Genomic DNA, 24687 nt, shown 5'->3' on the forward strand with positions numbered 1-24687 from the left:
TGTGAGGGGTGGTCTTACCTCAGCCCCAGGTGAGTCTGCCCCCTTCCCCCTGGGCCGCCATCAACATCCCCCGGGCAGAGGACGGGACCGTGCGCTGCAGTGTCACAGCCGCATGCAGGGATGGTCCGGGTGGATGGTGGTACTGTGGCCATGGGTCAGACATAGTCCAACGATGTAGAGCCAGGAGCTCATCGCAGGGCGGGTTGTCATCATCCTCCATGGCCTGCGATAGACACGCGTCCACCCGCAACTGTGTGAGCCCGGCCCGTTGTGCCGCAGGTGGATCGGCAATGGTGGGGGGGGGGCGGTGGTGTGCATGCGGGTGGGGTTGGGGAGGGGGGTGAGGGTGCTGGGTGGGTGGATGGGTGGGGGTGTGGGTGGTCGGCTGTTGCCATGGTGTGCGGTCTGTGGCCATACTACCCGATTCCAACGCCTATCTAGTCAGTGAAGCGGGCGTCTATCAGTCTGTCCCGTGCCCGCTGGGCCAGCCGGTAACGGTGGACAGCCACCCGCCTGTGTCTACCCCATCTGCCCTGACCATTGCCCCCATCCCCCTCATCTGGGGAGGACTGGGCCTCTTCCTGCAGCTCCTCCACTCCGCCCTCCTCTGCCTGCGGCACATCGCCCCTCTGCTGGGCTATGTTGTGCAGGACGCAGCACACCACAATGATGCGGCCGACCCTATCTGACCGATACTGGAGGGCGCCCCCAGAGAGGTCCAGGCACCTGAAACGCATCTTCAGCACACCAAAGCACCTCTCTATCACTCCCCTTGTCGCTACATGGGCATCATTGTAGCGGTTCTCCGCCTCATTGCGTGGCCTCCGTATAGGCATCACCAGCCACGATCGCAATGGGTAGCCCCTGTCGCCCAGCAACCAGCCCCTCAGCCGGGGATGGCGTCCCTCGTACATGCCGGGGATGGATGACCGCGACAACACGAATGAGTCGTGTACACTGCCTGGGTGACTGGCGCAGACGTGCAGAATCATCATGCGGTGGTCGCAGACCACCTGTACGTTCATCGAATAGGTCCCCTTCCTATTAGTGAACACGGCCCTGTTATCTGCAGGTGGCCGCACGGCGATGTGCATCCCATCGATCGCGCCCTGGACCATGGGGAATCCGGCAACGGCAGAGAAGCCCACGGCCCGGGCATCTTGGCTGGCCCGGTCCACGGGGAAGCGGATGTAGCGGTGCGCCATGGCATATAGGGCATCTGTCACCGATGTCTGCGATATGCCGGACAGGTCCCCACTCGGTGCCTGGAATGACCCCGTTGCATAAAAGTTCAGGGCCACCGTAACCTTGACGGACACGGGGAGATGGTGTCCCCCGCCAGTGCCATGCGGTGACAGGTGTGGCAGCAGGTGGCAGATGTGTGCCACGGTTTCCCGGCTCATCCGGAGTCTCCTCCTGCATTCCCGGTCCGTGAGGTCCTGGTATGACTGCCGGGGCCGGTACACACGGGGCGCCCTCGGGTGCCTCCGTTGCCGTGGGGCCGCAATGTCCTCCTCCCCCTCCTCGTCCTGTCGGTCGGGTGTCCCTCCAGCCTGGGCGGCTGCCGCCTGCCCCTCTGCAGCAGCCTGCGCCGCCTCTCTGGCACGCTCCTCCTCCTCCTCCTCCTCCTCCTCCTCCTCATCCAGGGCAACATAGACATGAGCGGCAGCCGCCACGGCGGCCAACATCGCTGGATGATCTGAAAACATGACGGCCTGGTGGGGGGAGGGGAACGACGACATGTCATCATTGCCCATATCCCCTCCTCCCCCCAGCCAGGTGGCATGGACCGCATGGGTCCAACAGTTGGAGGCTGGCACCTGGCCAGGTGGACCAACTCACTTGCCCTCCCATCCCCCTCCTCGGCACGGACCCCCCCCCAACCTCCACCCCAGCACGGACCCACCCCCCCAACCTCCACCCCAGCACGGACCCCCCCCAACCTCCACCCCGGCACGGACCCCCCCCAACCTCTACCCCAGCACGGACCCCCCCCCCAACCTCCACCCCGGCACGGCACGGACCGCCCCCCAACCTCCACCCCGGCACGGCACGGACCCCCCCCCAACCTCCACCCCAGCACGGACCCCCCCCAACCTCCACCCCGGCATGGCACGGACCCCCCACAACCTCCACCCCGGCACGGCACGGACCCCCCCCAACCTCCACCCCGGCATGGGACGGACCCCCGCCCCCAAACTCCACCCCAGCACGGACCCCCCCCCCCAACCTCCACCCCAGCACGGACCCCCCCCCCAATCCCCAACCTCCACCCCAGCACTGACCCCCCCCCCAACCCCCAACCTCCACCCCAGCACGGACCCCCCCCCACCTCCACCCCAGCACGGACCCCCCCCCCAACCTCCACCCCGGCACGGACCCCGCCCCAACCTCCACCCCAGCACAGCCCCCCCCAATGCTCCACCCCGGCACGGCACGGACCCCCCCCCCAACCTCCACCCCGGCACGGCACGGACCCCCCCAACCTCCACCCCGGCACGGCACGGTCCTCCCCCCCCCAACCTCCACCCCAGCACGGACCCCCCCCCAACCTCCGCCCCAGCACGGACCCCCCCAACCCCCAACCTCCACCCCGGCACGGCACGGACCCCCCCCCAACCTCCACCCCAGCACGGACCCCCCCCCCCAACCTCCACCCCAGCACAGACCCCCCCCCCCAACCCCCAACCTCCACCCCAGCACGACCCCCCCCCCAACCTCTACCCCAGCACGGACCCCCCCAACCCCAACCTCCACCCGGCACGGACCCCCCCCCAACCTCCAACCCGGCATGGACCCCCTCCCGACACTCCCCCGGAGCCCAGCCTACTCTAAACACCCCCCAACCCCGCCGCACACACACACACACACAACCCGAGACACACCTCTCCTCACGCATTCAGACTGCGGCCACGCCATTTCCTGCCCAGAGCCAACCCCCCAGGCCATCACTCACCTCCACGCTGGTCGGCGTGAGCCTGGAGCACCGGGTCACGCCGATGAAAAGGAGGTTTGATTCACGTCGACGTGAACGGTCATCAGTCGACGGGACTTCGGCCCATCCGGAAGGGAGAATATCGGCAGGCCGAAAATCGGCTGCCTTGCGCAGACCCGTGACATTCTCCGCGGCAGCGGCGCCATTAACGCCCCGCCGACTTTTCTCCCTTCGGAGACTTCGGCAACCGGCGGGGGCGGGATACACGGCGGCCAACGGCCATTCTCCGACCCTCTGGGGGGTCGGAGAATGGCGCCCCAGATTCTGGGCATCCGGGGATGGAGAATCCACCCATTAACCCTGCTTCTCACTCTACCAATGCTCTCTATCCCACTGAGTGTTCCCATCATCTACTGCTTTTATTTCACATTTCCAGTATTTGCAGTAGTTTGCTTTTGTATTCTTAGTAAATCGTTATAGCTTTCAACAAATAAACTGGAAACTATATTTACTATCCAGATCTTCAGAGCACCCTACGTGCTCTCATCCCACGTACTCCCCGCATTGGAGATCTCTACTGCCTCCCAAAAATACATAAGGCCAACACACCAGGCCGCCCTATCGTTTCAAGTAATGGGACCTTGTGTGAGAACCTCTCTGGCTACATCGAGGGCATCTGAAACCCATCGTACAAGGTACGCCCAGCTTCTGTCGCGACACGACGGACTTCCTACAGAAACTCAGCACCCATGGACCAGTTGAACCAGGAACATTCCTCGTCACAATGGACGTCTCGGCACTCTACACCAGCATCCCCCATGACGACGGCATTGCTGCAACAGCCTCAGTACTCAACACCGACAACTGCCAATCTCCAGACGCAATTCTCCAACTCATCCGCTTCATTCTGGATCACAACGTCTTCACCTTCGACAACAAGTTCTTCATCCAGACGCACGGAACAGCCATGGGGACCAAATTCGCACCCCAATACGCCAACATCTTCATGCACAAGTTTGAACAGGACCTACTCACCGCACAGGACCTTCAACCGACGTTATACACCAGATACATTGATGACATTTTTTTTCCTTTGGACCCACGGCGAAGAATCACTGAAACGACTACACAATGACATTAATAAGTTCCATCCAACCATCAGACTCACCATGGACTACTCTCCAAAATCAGTTGCATTCTTGGACACACTCGTCTCCATCAAGGACGGTCACCTCAGCACTTTGCTTTACCGCAAACCCACGGATAACCTCATGATGCTCCACTTCTCAGCTTCCACCCTAAACACATTAAAGAAGCCATCCCCTATGGACAAGCGCTCCGTATACACAGGATCTGCTCAGACGAGGAGGAGCGTAACAGACATCTACAGACGTTGAAAGATGCCCTCATACGAACGGGATATGGCACTCGACTCATCGATCGACAGTTCCAACGCGCCACAGCGAAAAACCGCACCGACCTCCTCAGAAGTCAAACATGGGACACAACCGACAGAATACCCTTCGTCGTCCAGTACTCCCCCGGAGCGGAGAAACTACGTCATCTTCTTCACAGCCTTCAACACGTCATTGATGACGATGAACATCTTGCCAAGGTCATCCCCACACCCCCCACTACTTGGCTTCAAACAACCGCGCAACCTCAAACGAACCATTGTTTGCAGCAAACTACCCAGTCTTCAAAACAGTGACCACGACACCACACAACCCTGTCATGGCAATCTCTGCAAGACGTGCCAGATCATTGACATGGATACCACTATTACACGTGAGAACACCACCCACCAGGTACGCGGTACGTACTCGTGCGACTCGGCCAACGTTGTCTACCTCATACGCTGCAGGAAAGGATGTCCCGAAGCGTGGTACATTGGCGAGACCATGCAGACGCTGCGACAACGAATGAATGGACATCGCGCAACAATCACCAGGCAGGAATGTTCCCTTCCAGTCGGGGAACACTTCAGCAGTCAAGGGCATTCAGCCTCTGATCTCCGGGTAAGCGTTCTCCAAGGCGGCCTTCAGGACGCGCGACAACGCAGAATCGCCGAGCAGAAATTTATAGCCAAGTTCCGCACACATGAGTGTGGCCTCAACCGGGACCTGGGATTCATGTCACATTACATTCATCCCCCACCATCTGGCCCGCGAAATCCTACCAACTGTCCTGGCTTGATGTAATTCACACCTCTTTAACCTGGGGTCACCCCATCTCTGGATCTGTAAGATTTAATCACCTGCTAATGGTCGCATTCCAAGCATTGTTTGGCATCTTTGAATTTGTCTATATATGTGTTTCTGGAACATACCTCTTCATTCACCTGAGGAAGGAGCAGCGCTCCGAAAGCTAGTGACATCGAAACAAACCTGTTGGACTTTAACCTGGTGTTGTAAGACTTCGTACTGTGCTCACCCCAGTCCAACGCCGGAATCTCCACATTATATTTACTACAGTTAGGAGCCAGTGAGGAGAGAAGTGGTCGCAGCTGCTTGAACTTATCTTTTGCTGCTTCTGAGATAATCTGAACTAACTAATCATACTTTATTGCCTTCTAACTGTCCTACGTGTGACAAACAGGAGCTTTCAGTCTCAATGCCGATCACTAAAAATGATTATACGTTTAATTATCTTGGTACAGGAGTCAGACTGTCACTTTACATTGAGTTACTGTTAGTGGTTTCTGCATGCTGTGGAGAATACACATGAATGTCTGGTATGCCACAGGTCATTTCAAAGGCACCAGTATGGCAGTATTTGCCTGCGAGAAATGTGTCCATTATGTTGAAAGTGTCCGTAGGCTTCTCCCATTGACAAAGGGTTGTTTAATACGCTAATGTATGTAAAATACCAAGCCCCAGCATAATTCTGTCCTGCAGCATCCATGGTAACTATCAGGATGCTACATTATAAATGCCCTGTAATTACATTTATTGAGCCTCAAACAACAATTTGCATTAATTTAGCACCCTTCATGGAGAAAAACATCCCAATGCATTTCACAGAGGTGTAATCAATAAAAAGGATGCTAAACCAAATAAGGAGTTATCAGAATATTTAAATGCCATGGTGAGAGGCTGTTTTTACGAAGGGTCTTAAATGAGGTGAGACAGGGGAGAGGTAGAATAGTTCAGGCAGGGAATTCAGAGGGGCCTTGGCTTTTGAAGAAGGCACAGTTTCCAAAGCGGGAAAAAGGAAGCCCCTTCCTTTGCACCATAGGCCTGTGTCAGAAGAATGGAAAGTTCGAAGGAAGGTATTTGGCAAGCTGAGGTTTATACTGAAGAGAATGGAAATCCGGCCTGGAGAGTACTGGAATAGGTAACGAGGTGACAAAAACTTAAATGAGGGTTTCAGCAGCAGATGACCAGAGCAGGGACGGAAGTGGGTGATTGCAGAAGTGCAACTAGGCATCTTTGTTACATCAAGAGGCAATCATGTCAAAAATTCAGCTGAGGGTGAGCAGGGCACTGAAGCAACAAACAGTCTGGTTCATCATGAGATAGTGCCAGGAAGGATAGTGCCAGGGAAGGGGGGGAGATTCGGTGACAAGGGTATGAAATTTGGCTAATGATGATGTCTCCAGTCTGCCAAATGTTCAACTGAAGAAAATCTCAGCTCAAAATCAGTTTTTCTCCCACTTTTCCAAAGCTGAGATATGAATCGAAAGGAAGCCTCCCAACATTTGTGTTACGAACAATGGCTTGGGGCATCATTTGGTAAAAATGTTAGCAAGAATGTTAGCTAAATGTGGGACAGAATGAAGAACCAGTATGGTCAAGCTCCTTGGTCACAACTATGAGAGAAAATAGCACAAAGAATTTCGACAGGCACAACCCCAGATTGTATCTGTCTCAGAATGTCACTGCAGACCTGCTCACAGGTAGAAGGAGAGAGGTCTCCAATTCTGAATCTACAATGGTGTTGGGGGGATAAAAGTGTGCCCTCCTTCTAAAAACACAGCAAATGCCAACCGAAGCTAGCTGGCAAGGTGGGTGAAGGATTCCAACACCTCCCATCGCGAAAAACAACTTATCTGCTTTCTTAATCTGTTTACAAAGGGAGCTTCTTTAAGTGAAAAACAAAATTCTGCTCTATCCCAAATCTGGACCTCCCAGGCCCCAACTCCAGCCTGAACTAGTGGGACCAATTCTTTAGAGTCTTTGCAAGGTGTGTTAGAATGCCACTGCCCACAATTCAAACCCGACTTAGAATTGGAACACACAAACTGCTGACCTAGGAATAGTCCTAGCCCCCCTGACATCAAAGGCCGTACAGAGGCGACCATAAGAACATAAGAACTAGGAGCAGGAGTAGTCCATCTGGGCCTTCGAGCCTGTTCCGCCATTTAATGAGACCATGGCTGATCTTTTGTGCACTCAGCTCCACTTTCCTGCCTGAACACCATAACCATTTATTCCTTTATTCTTCAAAACACTATCTATCTTTATCTTGAAAACATTTAATGAAGGAGCCTCAACTGCTTCACTGGGCAGGGAATTCCATAGACTCACAACCCTTTGGATAAAGAAGTTCTTCCTAAACTCAGTCCTAAATCTACTTCCCATTATTTTTAGGCTATGCCCCCTAATTCTGCTTTCACCCGCCAGTGGAAACAACCTGCCCGCATCTATCCTATCTATTCCCTTCATAATTTTATATGTTTCTATAAGATCCCGCATCCTTCTAAATTCCAACGAGTACAGTCCCAGTCTACTCAACCTCTCCTCGTAATCCAACCCCCTCAACTCTGGGATTAACCTAGTGAATTTCCTCTGCACACCCTCAAGCGCCAGTACGTCCTTTCTCAGGTAAGGAGACCAAAACTGAACACAATACTCCAGGTGTGGCCTCACTAACACCTTATACAATTGCAGCAGGACCTCCCTAGTCTTAAACTCCATCCCTCGAGCAATGAAGGACAAAATTCCATTTGCCTTCTTAATCACCTGTTGCCCCGTAAACCAACGTTTTGCGACTCATGCACTTGGACACCCAGGTCCCTCTGCACAGGAGCATGTTTTAGTATTTTATCATTTAAATAATAATCCCTTTTGCTGTTATTCCTACCAAAATGGATAACCTCACATTTGTCAACTTTGTATTCCATAGGGGCAGCATGGTGGTGCAGTGGTTAGCATTGCTGCCTCACGACGCCGAGGTCCCAGGTTTGATCCCGGCTCTGGGTCACTGACCCTGTGGAGTTTTCACATTCTCCCTGTGTTTTTGTGGGTTTCGCTGCTACAACCCAAAGATGCGCAGGGTAGGTGGCTTGGCCACGCTAAATTGCCCCTTAATTGGAAAAAATTAATTGGGTACTCTAAATTTATTTTAAAAAAACATCGTATTACATCTGCCAGACCCTAGTCCATTCACGTAAACTATCCGAATCCCTATGCAGACTTCCAGTATCCTCTGCACTTTTTGCTTTACCACTCATCTTAGTGTCGTCTGCAAACTTGAACACATTGCACTTGGTCCCCAACTCCAAATCATCTATGTAAATTGTGAACAATTGTGGACCCCACACTGATCCCTGAGGGACACCACGAACTACTGATTGTCTACCAGAGAAACACCCATCAATCCCCACTCTTCGCTTTCTATTAATTAACCAATCCTCTATCCATGCTACTACTTTACCCTTAACGCCATGCATCATTATCTTATGCAGCAAACCTTTGTGTGGCACCTTGTCAAAAGTTTTCTGGTAATGCAGATATACCACATCCTTTGGCGTCCCGTTATCTACTGCACTGGTAATGTCCTCAGAAAATTCCACTAAATTAGTTAGGCACGACCTGCCCTTTATGAATCCATGGGACCAGGGGCTCTGTGCCCAGAAGGCCGAACATAAAACGCTACCATAAGGCTGGGCCTAGCATAAATTGATCTTGGCCAAATGCGTGGCTTTGTTGCTGGATGTCTTCTGGAATGACCAAGACCTTTCCTTCTAAAACAAGGGAACAATCAGGTGCAATAGAATTGAAAGATCATTTTAGTCACCTGTCGTGGATCTGATGGAGGAGGCCATTATTGCAGATGACATCGCAGGGATGCAGTCATCATCCTGTGAGTAGCCAGCTTGAATGGCACGCAGATAACTGTGACTTCGTGTGCGGAAGCAGCCAGGAAGATCCAAGGCATCCACTGCCTGTGATTCAATTTCTCCGAAAACAGACTCGCAAACTGATTCAAACTGTCCGTTGACCTCTGCTTCACTCACCTGGGAAACAAAATCAATAATGAAATAGAAGCTATGAATTCAAAGCTCCTTCTTTTCTCCTTTCTTTGAAATGCACAACATGGACATCAACCAATTTTACTTAAATAACTGTTCTGGGTCAATGAAAGCTGTGCCACCTCTCAGTACTTTCTTTGGATTTTAATCGGTGCTTTTGACATATAATGTTGGAATTTGTGTCAAAATGAAAATTTGCCATGGTTCTGTCCCTTTTTAATCGCATCATCAAGCTCAGTGCATTTTAGGGTAATATAATATAATTCACCGGATAACTTATTTCCCACATTTATGTAGAAAACCAATGAGAACATTGCTTTATCCAGTGTATTTCCTCATTTACATCCACAGCAATAGCTGACATCTTTTGAGTCCCTGCAATTAAGTGTTGCTAGGGCAGGGAAGGGAGTCCAGTGGAGTTCTGAAATTCCCAGGTTGAGTCTGCACTGCACTTGACTGAATTGTTTAGCAGGCAGAAAACAACACCAGCAGTATTTCCGATTTCTTTTTAATGATAACGAGGCCCGATGTGGCATACTGATGCTACAACAGGACGCTGCACTGAAATTCCTCCCTCTACCTAGTTGTATCAGATATAGAATAGATGTCGCCCCCCCCCCCCCCCCCCCCCCCTCCCCCAACCTGTCTTCCGGTAGCAAAGGCGGCTTGCTATTAGCCACCAGCAGGATCTTCAAGTCCTGCCAATGACTATGGTGTTTTGTGTGGCTCGTCCGTCCCGCCGTTGGGGAACCCACCACGGGGGATGGCCTCTGGCGCGACCGGAAGATCCCACTCTAAGTAGCTTGACCCTGCCATCAGAGTTAGCTTTCTCTCCAGTGTGGACATTTCGAAGTTCTGTTCTCCCTCACACCCATGTCCCAAAAGCCTCCTCAGGAATTTCAGAGCCTTTACTGCCAACATGCTAATGAACATCAAACAACTTTAAATTGAAGATTCCATTTCTTAGCAGCCGAAAATGTGAGCGCAAATTCAATTTCACCTTGACATCTGTTGCAGTTAATTCACTGCCATCTGAAGCCAAATGTCTCTTGGGTATCACTGATTGATGGGACAATTGGAATGGAGGATGTGGACATTTCTGTTAAAATTGGAGAAAACTAGCTGCTTTATTCATACGATGCCGAATATAGAGCAAAGATGTACATGTGGTTTCAAGCCTCAAACCAAGGGTGGCATCTTTCGGTCGCGTCCGCCCTAAGACCAGAAAGTCCCGCCCAAGGTCAACGGACCTTTAAATGGATCACCACATTTTCCGTCCTGTGCACGATAATTCCCATTGCGAGACGGACCGAAACATTTAGACAAAATGGGTCGACTGCACTGGAAACCTGGACAGAAAAGCCATTTGTTAACTTTTTCCTTTCTACAAAGAAGGTTTTCCGCACCACCACCTTTAGAAATAACATAAGTTAAAATGTTCCATATGTTTCTCTGTAAGTGCATACACATTGTGGCGTGTTGTGGCGGGCAACACAAATTTTGTTTTATTTTGATATGGTTGGTTCAACATAAATGAGTCAAACAAGCCTCTTTAGGTTTAAGGTTATTGCAGTTGATTTCAGTCCTTCTTCAACAGCAAGATGATAATTTGGATGTTTTATTCTGCTACTTGATTAGCGAAAGGAAAAGGAATCTCAGCAGCTTCAGACAGCCCCACTTAACCTCAATGCGAATTGATCTTATCAGAATCAATAAAATGATACAGTACAGATGGAGGCCATTTGGCCCACTGGGCCCATGCTCACGCTCCCATGCTCTTTCCTACAACCCTGTCATTTTGTTTTTCTCTTTTCACGTATTTATCCGATTGCCTTTTGAAGGTTACCTTTGAATCTGATTGAACTATCCCTTCAGTCAATAAATTTCATCTCCAATTTATCTATGCACTTCACCACTTATGTGTTGCTAAACTCCTCATTGTTTATTGCTAGCTTTTGTATAATCTACAAACTTTCATATGATGCCCTGCATACCCAAGTCCAGATCATTAATATATATCAAATGGAGCAGTGCTCTTAAATCCAATCCTTGGGGAATAAAAATGCATACTTCCCTCCAGACTAATAAACAACCATTCGAAAAGCAGAAAACTGAGCATGCTGGAAATCTTTTATAAAAGCAGAAAATACTGGAAATACTTTGCAGAGTATCTGTAGACTGAGAAATGGAGTTAGCGGGGAGGAGATTTTACATTTTCGGTGGGCGGGAAAGGCGACCGAGGTGGAGAATCAAGGGGAAACCCAAAACGGCTTTTACATTGCTGGGATTTCCTCACTCGATTGTCCATGCCCGCTACCAGTGATGTAATTGGGTTCCCGCCATGCAATAACAAGAACCCCATTTAAATACCTTTTCATATAATTAGTGGGCTTCCCTGCTGTAACATAGCTCTGTGTAGGAAAGTGGCGTGACGTCATGTCAGCAGGGATTACAACATGTTTTTAAAAATGGGGAACTGGCAAACACAGTTAAGTACAGTGCCGAGGGGGGGGGGGGGGGGGAAGAGGGTCATGCCTGGGTGCAGTACCCTAGCACTGCCCAGGCACTGACAGGTTACAGTGCCCGAAGACACACCAGGGACTAATGCTGGGGGAGCTGCCGGGCACCAGTGCCAAAGGGCAGTGCCAGGAGACTGCGCAGGGGGTGAGGGGTGGGCAAGGTGCTGGGAGCTTTGTGGCCGTGAGGGGGAGTGTGGTCTGTGTCCACATGGTATGGAGATTCCAAGTCCGTGGGATGATTCATTTCTTTACTTCAGTTTTCTTTCACATCCGATCTCTCAGGAGGTGAATATGATGGTGACTGCCCTGTCAACATGGCATCGAAGAACCCTGGGCAGGATTCTCTGATCCGGAGGCTAAGTGGCGACGCCGTCGTAAATGCCGTCACATTTTACGACGGCGTCAACAGGCCCCCAGGATCAGCGATCCTGCACTCTACAGGGGGCCAGCACGGCACTGGAGCGACTCATGCAGTTCCAGCTGCCGATACCGGTGTCAAACAGGCGCCCCGGGTCTGCGCATGTGCGCTGTGGCCGGCGCGAATTCGCGCATGCGCACTAGTTTCCTTCTCCGCGTCGACCTGGACGCAACATGGCGTACAGCTGCAGGGGCCCAGCACGGAGTAAAAGAGGCCTCCACCAGGAGAGGCCGGCCTGCCAATCGGTAGGCCCTGATCAAGGGCCAGGCTACGGTGGAGGCCCCCCTGGGGTCGGATCCCCCCTCCCCCCCACCAGGCCGCCCCCCTGCAGGATGGACGCCGAGGTCCCGCCGGGTAAGACCACATGTGAACGGCGCCGGCGGGACTCAGCCTATCACGGCGGCCACTCGGCCCATCCCGTGCGGAGAATTGCCGGGGGCCCGCCTAGAGCGGCCCCTGACCAGCGCCGCGCTGGCGGAGAATCGGCAGACCGACGTCGGGGCATCGTCGCATGAATCGCGCCCCCCACCGGCGATTCTCCGACCCAGCCCGGGGTTAGAAAATCCTGCCCCAGTTTTTGTTTCTCATAGTGGTCAAATGTTCAGCACGAAAAGACAACGGACAGGCTACACACCGCTTGTCCCACCAGAGTTGATACAAAAATTTGAAAAGTCTGTCCAATGACTCAGGTCAATGACATTGATCTAAACCTGTTTGACTCTCCACACATGCTGCCTGACCTGCTGAGTATTTCCGGTGTCTTTTGTTTTCATTCACACCTCTCTCTGTTTCCTGTCATTTAGCCAGTTGTGTATCTATGATCTCACTGTCTCTTCAACCCCATGGACTTTAACTTTGCCAATAAATCTACCATATAATACTTTGTGAAACATCTCTTGAAAGTCCACATACACAACATCGACCACATAATCCTTCAGCCTGATTGCATTATGCAATATTCATTCGCCATGTCCACACAACTGAAGTCAACTCGAGGAGATGGATCAAATTATTTTTAGCAGTTTAATTTTCTCAAAGTTTAACCATTGTGCAGAGCTAAAGACAACTATTTGCTCTTACAGAATTCACTGTAACATCTTACATTTAAAAAAAGTGAACTTGTTTCTCACCACTTAAAACTCCAATTGGTTATCCAGGGGCATAGCCTCAAAATAAGGGGAAGTAGATTTAGGACTGAGTTTAGGAGGAACTTCTTCACCCAAAGGGTTGTGAATCTATGGAATTCCTTGCCCAGTGAAGCAGTAGAGGCTCCTTCATTAAATGTTTTTAAGATAAAGATAGATAGTTTTTTGAAGAATAAAGGGATTAAGGGTTATGGTGTTCGGGCCGGAAAGTGGAGCTGAGTCCACAAAAGATCAGCCATGATCTCATTGAATGGTGGAGCAGGCTCGAGGGGCCAGATGGCCTACTCCTGCTCCTAGTTCTTATGTTCTTTGTTGTAATGCTGGTCATTGTAATATTAGTTGTGAGTGACTGTGATACATTGGATGACTTAGTTTGGGACAGCTGAAACCAACTTAAGCCACAAAACACACTATACATTTCTCCCTATCATTTTGACGAGCTTCAATAGTCCAACTAGCTACAGTTGCCACTAGTACATGGCATTTCCACTTGCACTGGAAATGTCTAATACCAATGATTCCTAATATATAGTGGGGTTTTATTGTACATTTCTTTTCTGATCAATATTGGTAGGGTCCCAAACAGAACAAAATTACCCCCAACTGTGCTTAGTCCTCCAAACTTCCAGGATTGAGACGTTATCCTAGAGACAGCACTTTTGGCCTAGATCTTCCACAAAGCAGCAATTACTGTCAGGTTGCCACTCTGATTGTACTTTACTGCACCCCGACATAGGCTGGCTGAGTCTTCTGAGCCCAGCCCCTCCAGAAATGCAGAGCACAGCAGTTCTCAGAGAATGCCATTGCAGTGGAGTAGCATTGGGGGAAGACTGGACACGGCCCCTTTTTATGGCACTAGTCACTGAAAGGTAAGTTTAAATGTTGAGTATGCATGTTAGTGAGTGGGTGAATGGATGAATAGGTGAGTTGATGAATGAACAAATGGATCATGCAGGTAGGTTAGTGAGGTAAGTGGGTAGGGTGGGCAAGATAAATAGGTGGATGGGTAGGGTGGGTGTGGTAAGTGGGTAGGGTGGCAGGTGAGAAGGGTGGCAGGTGGATAATGTGTCAGGTGAGTAGGGTAATGGGTGGGTAAGATGGGTAAATGGGTTGGTAGGTAGTCAGGTTAGAAGGACTAGTAAGGTTGGAGACTAGTCAGGTTGGGTGTAGTTGGACAGTGAGGTGTAATCATGTCTGGTTGGGGGTAGTCAGAGGCTTGGTAGGGATAGTTGGATTGGGGTCATTGTTTGGAAGGATTGGGGGTTGTCAGGTGGGAAGGAGGGCGGGTTGGGTGGGTCAGAGTGAGTTATTGGGGGTTATAGCTGTTGTTACCCACGTGTTAGTCCAGGACTTTTCTGTCTACTATCTCCTGCGTAACTATTCAGAGAAGCCCACGGAACTCTCCAAAGTCTCCAATTCGAAGTCTGATTTGGACACATTTTCCGTTCCTCGACGCCGATTTCGTAATCACCGATCGGGCGGAGAATCCCTTTTTACGATGGAATCGGGAGGGGCGCCCGTTTTCGGATACTCCACCACCTCCAAAACGGTGTAATCAAGGAGCGTGCTGCATGCCTTTGGGATGGCCTCAGGTTATTACAAAAAGGCCCTCCCCGATGGGCCGTGTTCCCAACCGTGTGGGGAATGTGTGGTCTCAGCGGTCGGGAACCCGGCCTGGCGGCTGCTGACTGGGTCCAGCGCCGCCAACAGTTGGGCGGGAGCCGTGCCGCTAGCCGGGGGGGGCTTCGGCGAGGGCTGGGAGGACTGGTGGGGGGTGGCACGGGAGGCACTATCTGACAGGTTGGGTTCGCGCAAGGCTGGCGCCACCTTGTATGGCACAACCGCTACAGGTCGCCGCCGTTCACATGCGTGGCCATGGATCCGGCAATTCTCCAGGCATTTATATTGGGAAGGCCGTGTGTTTTACATGGCGTGGCTGCTAGCCCCTCACCGGTCGGAGAATCGGTGCTGGGGCCACGCCGATTCTTCCCACGTAAAATGCCACGGATCCTCTGGACATACCCTGGAAATGGGAGAATTCAACCCATTCTTGGAGGGTCTGTGGAGTAGAGAATTAGACCCTTTAATTAACCTGAAGAATAGACTGCCTGGGAGTGGAGAATTACCCATCAGACATTTAAACTTCCTGGCTAATTCCCATGGAGGTCAGCGCGTCGTGACTGCTACAGCATCCGAACGACATCTTGGGTAGTATGTCCAATCTCCAGCAGTCCAGAGACTGGGTGATCTGGGCTTATATTTCATAGAAATGTAATAAGATGAGCATCTGATAGCGCACCTCTGAGAATGTTTTCAGGCTTCATGAGAAAACTGAAAGTTGTCCCAAATCTAAACCAGGCTTCTCGAGATATTTAAGAAATTCCCAGGCAGCCTAGTCTCCAGGTTAATTAAATGGGCTAAAAGCTTTCCAATTGTGCTGGCTGTCCTGCATGAATATTAAGACTATGGACCTGACAGATAATCAATATTCCTGTTAGTGCTCCTCAACTGCCACTTTCGTCCAGGTGGATAACCTGATGTTCTCGTTTTCCCCATAACACAAAATAAAAGGAATTCTTTTAAGATTTCACTATTTAATCAACAATATACACAAGTCTCACAAGGTTGTTAATATATTTTTTTAAAAAGGAACAAAACGAACTTATTAAAATCAAAACATGGCTTGAATTCAGTCCAACAAAACTAGTTAATCTGGATTGATTGAAATCGGCCTGGGTCTGTGCTCATCGCTAGTGAGGCTGCAGATTCTTTTAGTATAAATATAGCAGTTAGTGCAATAGTATGTCATTACAAGTGATAATAAATGGATTTGCACAAATTACTATTTAGATGACGAAGCACTTACACATTTTAAAATGGCAAATAGCTTTCACTTTGCTGGTGGTAGCTAAATTTTGAATGCGCACAGTTACATATTGTTGTATTGTTCAAGCCTTTCCCTTCACAGTCCTAATTCTGTCCCTGTTTAATCTTTGTTGAGACATATCAGGGCAGAAAATGACTTCTGATGTCACCTCACATAAAAATGTTGAGATTGGGGAGATTCCTTTTTTTTCTGAGGGCCACGTCTCACCTGACTGACACAGCTAGCTTGGCTCAGTGTGCTCACAGCTCTCATATAGCTCTGATTTCTTGAGCGGAACTTGGGAGAGTTCTCGTTGGCGGAAGGATCTAAACTGTGGTTGATGGTCACTTCAATCGCAGATTGTAGGTAGTTCTGGCTGCAAGTAAAAAGAAAACATGTAGAACCACAAAGTCAGAGAAGGAAAGAGAGAGAGAAAGACACTTGCATTGGTGTAGCATATTTCATGACCTCTGCGGTACGCCCCAAAGCGCTTTACTACAGCCAATTACTCCTGGAGTGTAGTCACAGTTGTAATGCAGAATTGTAATGAAATGAAATGGAATGAAAACAATAATCTTAACAAATCCACAATCAAACAAAATGAAGAAAAATAGAATCACTGTCAGATTTCTTTGCTTGGCAGTTTTATGTAGTTTTATATATTTTTTAAAACAGCTATATTGGATCCATTTGTTTTCTTTACATTATCACTACTTTAATATTATATTGTCAAATTAATAAGATGCTTATCTCCTTTTTTCTGCTACTTTAAGAAATAATTACACCATTCTTGGATGCATCAACATTCTTTATAAAAATTAGACCATTATCAAGAACTCTGATTGGATCATCTTGTTTCTTTTGGATGATGGTCATTGATGTAATCGCATTATTCACATAGCTAGATGCAATAATAACAGAAGTTATTCATACGGAGAATAACCACATTCTGAGTTTGCACACAAAGGGCTGTAGCAGGCTAGCTTTCCACATTGAGTTGACAACCCATTCAGCTCTTTGGGATGAATGGGGGAAGTACTAAATTTAGGCTCACCCACATTTGCAAAAGAAAAATTAAAGTGAGCATTTAATTCATTGGATCTCCCACCCGTAACATTTCCTGGCAACCTCTGGTGAGGTAAGGAATTGGGGGTAGGAAACACATAGTTGGAACAAGCAGGAGGTTCATTCCAAAATTACATTGACATGCAAATGAATTCTAACAAGGGCACAGTTTCCACATCCAAAGGCAACGTGCCTTAACAATGCCCATATAAAACGGTTGCCGGTCTGGTTGCAACCTGTAGCTTGTGAGTGCGGTCTACAAACAATTCCAAGTTCAATGCACCTATTTAATTCAGAGTAAGATAATAAAAACAGAAAAACTCTGATGAATCTCATCTACTGGACATCCCTCTTTTGTTCCTGCCCATCTTCCTCCAAATAACAAAAAGATCATGGGAGAAATAGGGGTGCTACATTGTTAGGCAATCATTCCAGCATTCAAAGGTTTAAAGGTACACTCATGCATATGGACTTTTAAATTTTGAGTTTGACATTAAAGCATTATTGATGATGAATGTATTTAAGTTCTATTATGATTTCCTTTTTAGCAAAGGCCTTGCTCATGTCATTTTTTTTGCTATTTTAATTGATGACACAATTGATGAATGTGAATCCCATGATCTGTATGTTATTTGGAGGAAGAAGGGTGAAAGCAAAATAATTACGGGCATGATCTAATGGAAATGAAACAGTCTCGTGTTGAGTGTGTTTAGCCAGATGTTTCCCGACACTCGCAGCACCGAGAAAGACCTCGTTATCTGACGGGACACTGTTTTATTTCGGAGATGACTGCTGCCTCATGGCACTGAGGACCGGATCACTGTCCATGTGGAGTTTGCACATTCTACCTGTGTCTGTGTGGGTCTCACCCCCACAACCCAAAGGTGTGCAGGGTAGGTAGATTGGCCACATTAAATTTCCCCTTAATTGGAAAAAAATAATTGGGTACTGAACATATATAAAAAAAATAAAACTAATATGCAGATTAGCTGGATCTGCCCCCATTGTGGGCAGGCTGCAGTTCGCAATGTCTCGCGAGATTGGATTAGATAGAGTCAAAGAGTCATAGATGTTTACAGGGGCCGCACGGTGGCGCAGTGGGTTAGTACTGCGGCCTCACGGCGCCGAGGTCCCAGGTTCGATACTGGCTCTGGGTCGCTGTCCATGTGGAGTTTGCACATTCCCCCCGTATTTGCGTGGGTTTTGCCCCCACAACCCAAAAGATGGGCAGGGTAGGTGGATTGGTCACGCTAAATTGCCCCTTAATTGGAAAAAATGAATTGTATACTCTAAATTTATAAAAAGAAATAGATGTTTACAGCATGGAAACAGGCCCTTCAGCCCAGCTTGTCCATGCCGCCCAGTTTCTATCACTAAGCTAGTCCCACTTGCGAGGGGCCTCGAGCCGGATAAATCCTGGAAGAGGCCTCTCCCGGGATCTACCTGCCATGTCCCATCCCAATTCCGCTGAGAAGCGGTCGGTAGATCACATAGGTACATTTTGTTTGTACCTTTGTCAGCCATAATCACAAGAACAGACTGGAATTGAGTTGAGCTACGAGCTGCAAACTTGGCTCCAGCCAAAGAGCAATTCTTGTTTATTCTCTTTGTTCCCATTTCTTTTATTTTATTATTTTTGATCCATGGACCCATAATCGGAATGTGCCTTTGAGCAGAAGACTCAAGCTGAGCAGCCTGCTTGTCAGGACAGTGTACTCCCAGGTTTTATGTTTGGAGAGGACAGGCCAGACTCTTCAGCATCGAGTGAATCTTAGGAAGCGGTTTTAGAGGAAATCTGTTCAGTTGGCTAACTGGCAACTGGTGGGCTAGCCAGGGACAGTGTTCTGCCTGACAACAATCAGTGATTGGTTCCTTCATGATCCTTCTGAGAGAGCTTCGCCAAGTGTTTAAAGCTTAGCAGGAGAAGGAACATGCTCTCTCTCTCTTCCTTGCTGAAGTGAACAAACTGCTTTATTGTTCTAAAAACCAGTGAGTGCCTGGCTCATCTTTGCTGTAAACTTGAAATGATCCTGACTCTACAGAGAAAATAGACAACCTTGCCAGAGAAAACCATCTCAAGCCCAGAAGCAAGAAATATCAAAACAAAAGCCTGAACTTCAGAAAGACATTAATTGGAAGTCGTCCCAGTGCATCAAAGATCCTTTATCCTGTTATTTTAATATTTTCTTTACTTTTCAATCACCCGTTCTCCTCTGTGTTCTGTGTTATTGTGTGTGAGTGTGTGTGTGTATGGGGGCAGCACGGTGGCGTAGTGGGTTAGCGCTGCGGCCTCACGCGCCGAGGTCCCAGGTTCCATCCCGACTCTGGGTCACTGTCCGTGTGGAGTTTGCACATTCCCCCGTGTTTGTGTGGGTTTCGCCCCCACAACCCAAAAATGTGCAAGCTAGGTGGATTGGCCATGCTAAATTGCCCCTTGATTGGAAAAAATGAATTGGGTACTCTAAATTAAAAAAATAATAATTTAAAAAAGTGTGTGTGTGTATGTAGAGAGTGGGGGCAGTTAGAAAAGGAGGGTTGGGTATTCGGTAGTCAGTTACATTTTCTGTCAGTTTAATTACTGCACATAATATAGCATTACTTGTGTTAAAGTTAAAAACCTGGTGACTGCAGTTTATTTGCCTCAGCCAAGGGTCTTGGGTATTTTAAATAAAATCTAATTTCACCTGTGCTGTGACTAGATCAAGTGAGGCTAGAATTGACCAGACACTAGCCCCCAGCGTGTCGTGACACAGGCACATCACTGCAAGAGGCTGTTAAAGTCACTACAGCCCTTGACATTTACACCACAAGTTGCTTCCACAGGATACATTAATCATGCAGAGCAATCAGCAATGCAAACGCATATAATTTGAGAGATTGCTGTTTAACACATGTGGTTCAAATGGTCAAGTATCCCAGATGGTTTTGCATTAACATTTTAGTCAATGAGCAATGCAGAGCAGGGGAGTACAGATGGAATCTTGTCCTAATCTGAATAACGAAAGCTCAGAGACAGAAAATGCTGAAGTTATTTTAAACTGCAGCTCTTAGGTCAAGAGGCGATCCTGATTTGACATGAAAGCTGATTGCTAAGAGACCCACATATTTTAAAAGCCTGGGAAATTAAGACTTGGAAATGGGATATTAAGCAAAAACTCACATGTTGCAAAGAACAAACTTCTGCACAATGCAAAGTCAGCATGGGGGAGGAATTAATAACCAAGAGTCAGATTTTCATCTTGGAGGCTGAAATCAGGAGTCAGGGGATTTATTGACATTGTGATCCCATCTCCTGACTAGTGATGCCTGCCTGGGCCATCTGCAAGGTGGGTACGATGTAGAGGTGGCCATATTTAAAGGCGCGCTTCTGTTTGATGGGCCAATGGCCCAGTTCAATGGATGAGTGTCAGGCTGTCTAATGCTCCCCTCAACCCCATCCCTCACCCCATCAGCACCATAACCACTCACCCCACTACCTTGACACCTCAACCCTCTATACACCGCCTTATCCTCCCATACCTCCTACACTTCAAGCCTTCATTCCTGCCGTGATATGCATAAGCAATTGTACATGTAAATATATTTGACCTCCAACCACTAGATGGCAGGCAAGTTATGCCATGTGACATTGTAACCTAGGGGAAGTCTGTAGGAGAAGTCATCGTGGTTAGTTATGTTTGTGACTGTTCCAGTTTCCAACCCACAGTTTGTTATACAATAATAAATGCGACTAATCTAAAACTAGAGTTTTTTTAGTGCGCTGACTCAATCATTGTCCATGCACCAGAACATAACAATTCCCCTTTCCTCTGTCACCTTTTACCCCTCCACACATCCACCTCCCATACTCACGCATGTAATATTCAATATAAATGTAACTCATGAGCCCTATCATAAATTCGGAATTCATTGAAAAGCTCATAACTCTGTCAAGATAAACAACTGTTATTCCAATAAATACTAAAAAAGCATAAATCTCTTAACAGTCCATAATTCTGTCAACAAGAGCTCATATTGTCCTTGAGAACATTCTCTGCTAGCAGAATACATTAGTTGGTTTGGGACTCAGCCAAGCGTTCATGAGCAGAAGGGTGCAGCTAAGCGTGCTGGGCCCATAATCCAGAGGTTGATGGATTGAAACCATCTTCTGCTAACTGCAATTTTAGTGGCATGGTGGCACAGTGGTTAGGACAGGATTCCAGGGACTTAAGTTTGATTCCGGGCCTGGTGACTGTGTGGAGTCCACACGTTCTCCTCATGTCTAGGTTGGTTTCCTCTGGATGCTCTGGTTTCCTCCCACAGTCCAAAGATGTGCAGGTTAGGTGGATTGGTCATGCTATTTTTCCCCTTAGTATGCTAAGATGTGCAGGTTAGATGAGGTTTTAGGGTTATGTGCTCTTTGAGAAGGTCGGTGCAGACTCAATGTGCCAGTACAGGAAAACTACTTGCGGATCAAGGCACCATTTTTAAAGGCAACCCCAATCTATTGACCCCCCTCAGTGGCCCAACCCACTTAGCCAACTTACCTCTTCCGGGGTCCTCGAGCCCTCCTTCACCCCACCTCTTCTGCGCAAGTCGCCCCCCCCCCCGGGGCCCCCTGCCACAGGCAACCTGGCACCTGGGCAACTTGTTAGTGCCTGTCTGACACCACTAAGGTGCCTGCCTGGCAGTGCCAAGGTTCCCAGGTGCCAGTGTGCCTAGGTGCCAAGGTATCACCATGCTCATAAATAAGCTAATGGCTTATTTAAACATTAGCATCTGGATCTCGCCCAGCGAGAACGATACCCAGATTGCGACGCCTCGCGATATTCCGTTGAAACTCACGAGGCGTTTCGAGCGTCACGATTCCCGATTGAGGCCTCTCGTGATTTGAACGATGAGGCGGCCTCCTTACATTATTTTGCATTGCTTGCCTTTCCATTTTGAATTTGGATTCTACATCGCCCTCCACTTGGCATGCTTTTGGAGGTGCGGGGGTGCGGCACATAAAATATGAGGGATGACAAGATATCCACCTTCTCATCCACAGCCAAACTGTCCCCCATAATACATGGAAGAATGGGTGCCGAAATCAGCAGCCCATCCGCCATATATAAATAAATATTATAGGGGTGAACTGAGCCTATTTACAAGCTAACTAACCCCAATATTATGCTGCCCACACCAGGAAATGCGTGGCATAGACTGACAAGTGGGAGTGGGCAGCTTGTTCTTCCAGAAAAGTTTTTAAAGGACAGGAAGGAAGTGGGGTGGGTGTATCTTCTGGCTGTTGTCTTTGCACACCAGGGGCACCCCCCTCGAAGACAGCATCTCCCTTCTTTCCTTCCTTCCTGTCTGCCCTTCAACACCCATAGCCTAACCCCTCCTCCCTAAGGTGCCCAATCTCTCCCTCCCAATACCCCTGACATATCCGAGTCCGGGATCCCTAGGACCATTCATCCAGGGCCGGCTCGCAGACCGCTGCCCCCACCCCACCAGTAGCCAATGCTGAGTTCCGGCCATGCTGGGACTGCAAGATCTTCCAGTCAATCTGATTGACTGGCAGCTCCTGAGGGCGGGCCTTCCTCCCAATGAGGTGCGGAAGTCACACACTTTCCTTGTTGTTGCTGCCCCCACAGCATGTTATTATTGTGGGGTGGACCTTTCACTTTCTGTTGTGAGAGCTTCTCCTGTGCTATCTGGTCATCTCTCATGGATTCACTTCATGCCCCCTCTCAATCCCACCAGCCCCGATGACCATGTTTGTCCCTTGGTGCCCTGTCACTACCTCCTGGCATTGTCCCTTGACACCCAGGCAGTGTCAATCTGGCACCCAGGTAGTGCCGTGTCAGGCTGCCTGGGCAAAGTGCGAGGGCACTGCCCTGCCCCGACCAGCCAGTGGCTCCAATGGCCTCCGAGCCCCCCCCCCCCCCCGCCCCCCCTATGGTCGTCACGTCTGGTCTCCTTTCATGGAGGCCACTAGTGATTCCCACTGGCCTCAGCCTTTGAATGGGCTGAGCATACTTGAATGAGTTTAAAGTCTCATTTAATTCTGCGAATCTGGTTCATGCCCTCACTAGGCATGAACCAGATTGCATCAGGTGCTGCAGATTGTCCGGCGCAAGCCCCGTTTATGGGCTCGCCTGCTATTCGCCAGGAATAGCGGAAAATGCAAACATGACCAAAAAAATCGCTCCCGTGTTTTATATTGAAACTGACTTTATTTATTGAGAGGGCTGAAACCCCAGCATAAGTTTTAAAAGTTTGCCAACAGCATTTTAAGTGACCACAATAACGACATCTCCAAGGTGGCCAAATATTTACATAACGTCAGCCTGCAAATTATGAAGCTATCAAAAAGGAGTTGGGCTGTCTGGAAGTAGCTCACCTGAGACAATCAATTAAAAAAAAGTGCAAATGGCCCATTCCCTGACCAACTCACAGGCATCCAGACATAATCTGTTAATCAGCTGGGTGTGGACCAAGGCATTAAACCCAATCACTTTGGATGATGGATCCTGGCCAAGAAGGGGATGCCACCGGCCATGTAATCTAACTACTTTAAACGATGGACTTGAAATGAGGGTTCCCCAGCTTGCTGTAACTATATTTGGTAAAAGGCCAGTTTGTGAATGGAGGTCATGTGATGAGCAAGCTAACCCTTGGTGTTTAAATAAATTGTTTTCCAGGGTGAGTGAGTCAGGACCAGAAAGACCGAGTTGGTAACAGCAAGAAAATAATTTGCAGTCCCTCTCTCTCGCTCTCTCCAGCCATTCTGCTAGCCCCTGCCCTGTCGGTATGTCACCAGCGAAAACAACACCTGCGACATCGTCAATGTAAAGGAAGCAGCTGCTGACTCTGGAAAAAAAGACAGAATCATTCATCTCATGTCTTTGAATTGTTTTGTGCAGAATCTGGAAGAAAAAACTCGAACAAGGTCTGAAACTGTCCAATACATCAATCTACAAGATCAATATTGTGATGAATGTAGGAATTTCAGATATATATTATACTGTTTGTAGCTGATGCAGTAATGGTTAAAAGCCTGGGTTAGTGTATGTATGGGACTGCTGCAGTAGTGTTTTTTTCAAAAAATCTTGGTTGAAAAGACAGGTAGGCATTCTGGCGACAGAAGGGCATCGTAAAAGTAACATCCTAATTCATTTGTTTTTAAAAAATATTTTTATTCTCCTTTTTCACATTTCCCCCCAAATTTGCACCCACCAACAATAAATAATAAGCAGTAATGAATATAATGTCAATTTCCATATCAACAGCAACAATCCCATCCTCCCACCAACCTCCAAACAACTGCCCGCATGTTAACATAAACAAATAACACAAAGGAATGAGGAAACACCCACAGTTACCATTAACACATACAGTCCCCCTCCCCCCAACCCTCCCAACCCCACCCCCCCATGTTCGATGTTATCCAATTCTTGAACGTGCACAATGAATAACGCCCATGAGTTGTAGAATCCCTCCATCCTTCCCCTCAGTT

At 48.7% G+C, this 24687-nt stretch overlaps 1 protein-coding gene across 3 annotated transcripts in view; it reads right to left on the reverse strand.

Moving 5' to 3' along the window:
- Positions 1–24687, reverse strand: part of dlgap2a (discs, large (Drosophila) homolog-associated protein 2a) — a 1100531-nt gene that overhangs the window by 108559 nt on the left and 967285 nt on the right. For all 3 annotated transcript variants that reach the window (XM_072498636.1, XM_072498634.1, XM_072498633.1), the window contains 2 exons: positions 16368–16515; positions 8957–9176 (listed from right to left, as the gene is read on the reverse strand). In XM_072498636.1, coding sequence (XP_072354737.1) covers positions 8957–9176; positions 16368–16515 — 368 coding nt within the window. The remainder of the gene's footprint in view (positions 1–8956; positions 9177–16367; positions 16516–24687) is intronic.

The sequence above is a fragment of the Scyliorhinus torazame genome, chromosome 4 (genome assembly GCF_047496885.1).
Source record: "Scyliorhinus torazame isolate Kashiwa2021f chromosome 4, sScyTor2.1, whole genome shotgun sequence".
Lineage (NCBI taxonomy): Eukaryota > Metazoa > Chordata > Chondrichthyes > Carcharhiniformes > Scyliorhinidae > Scyliorhinus > Scyliorhinus torazame.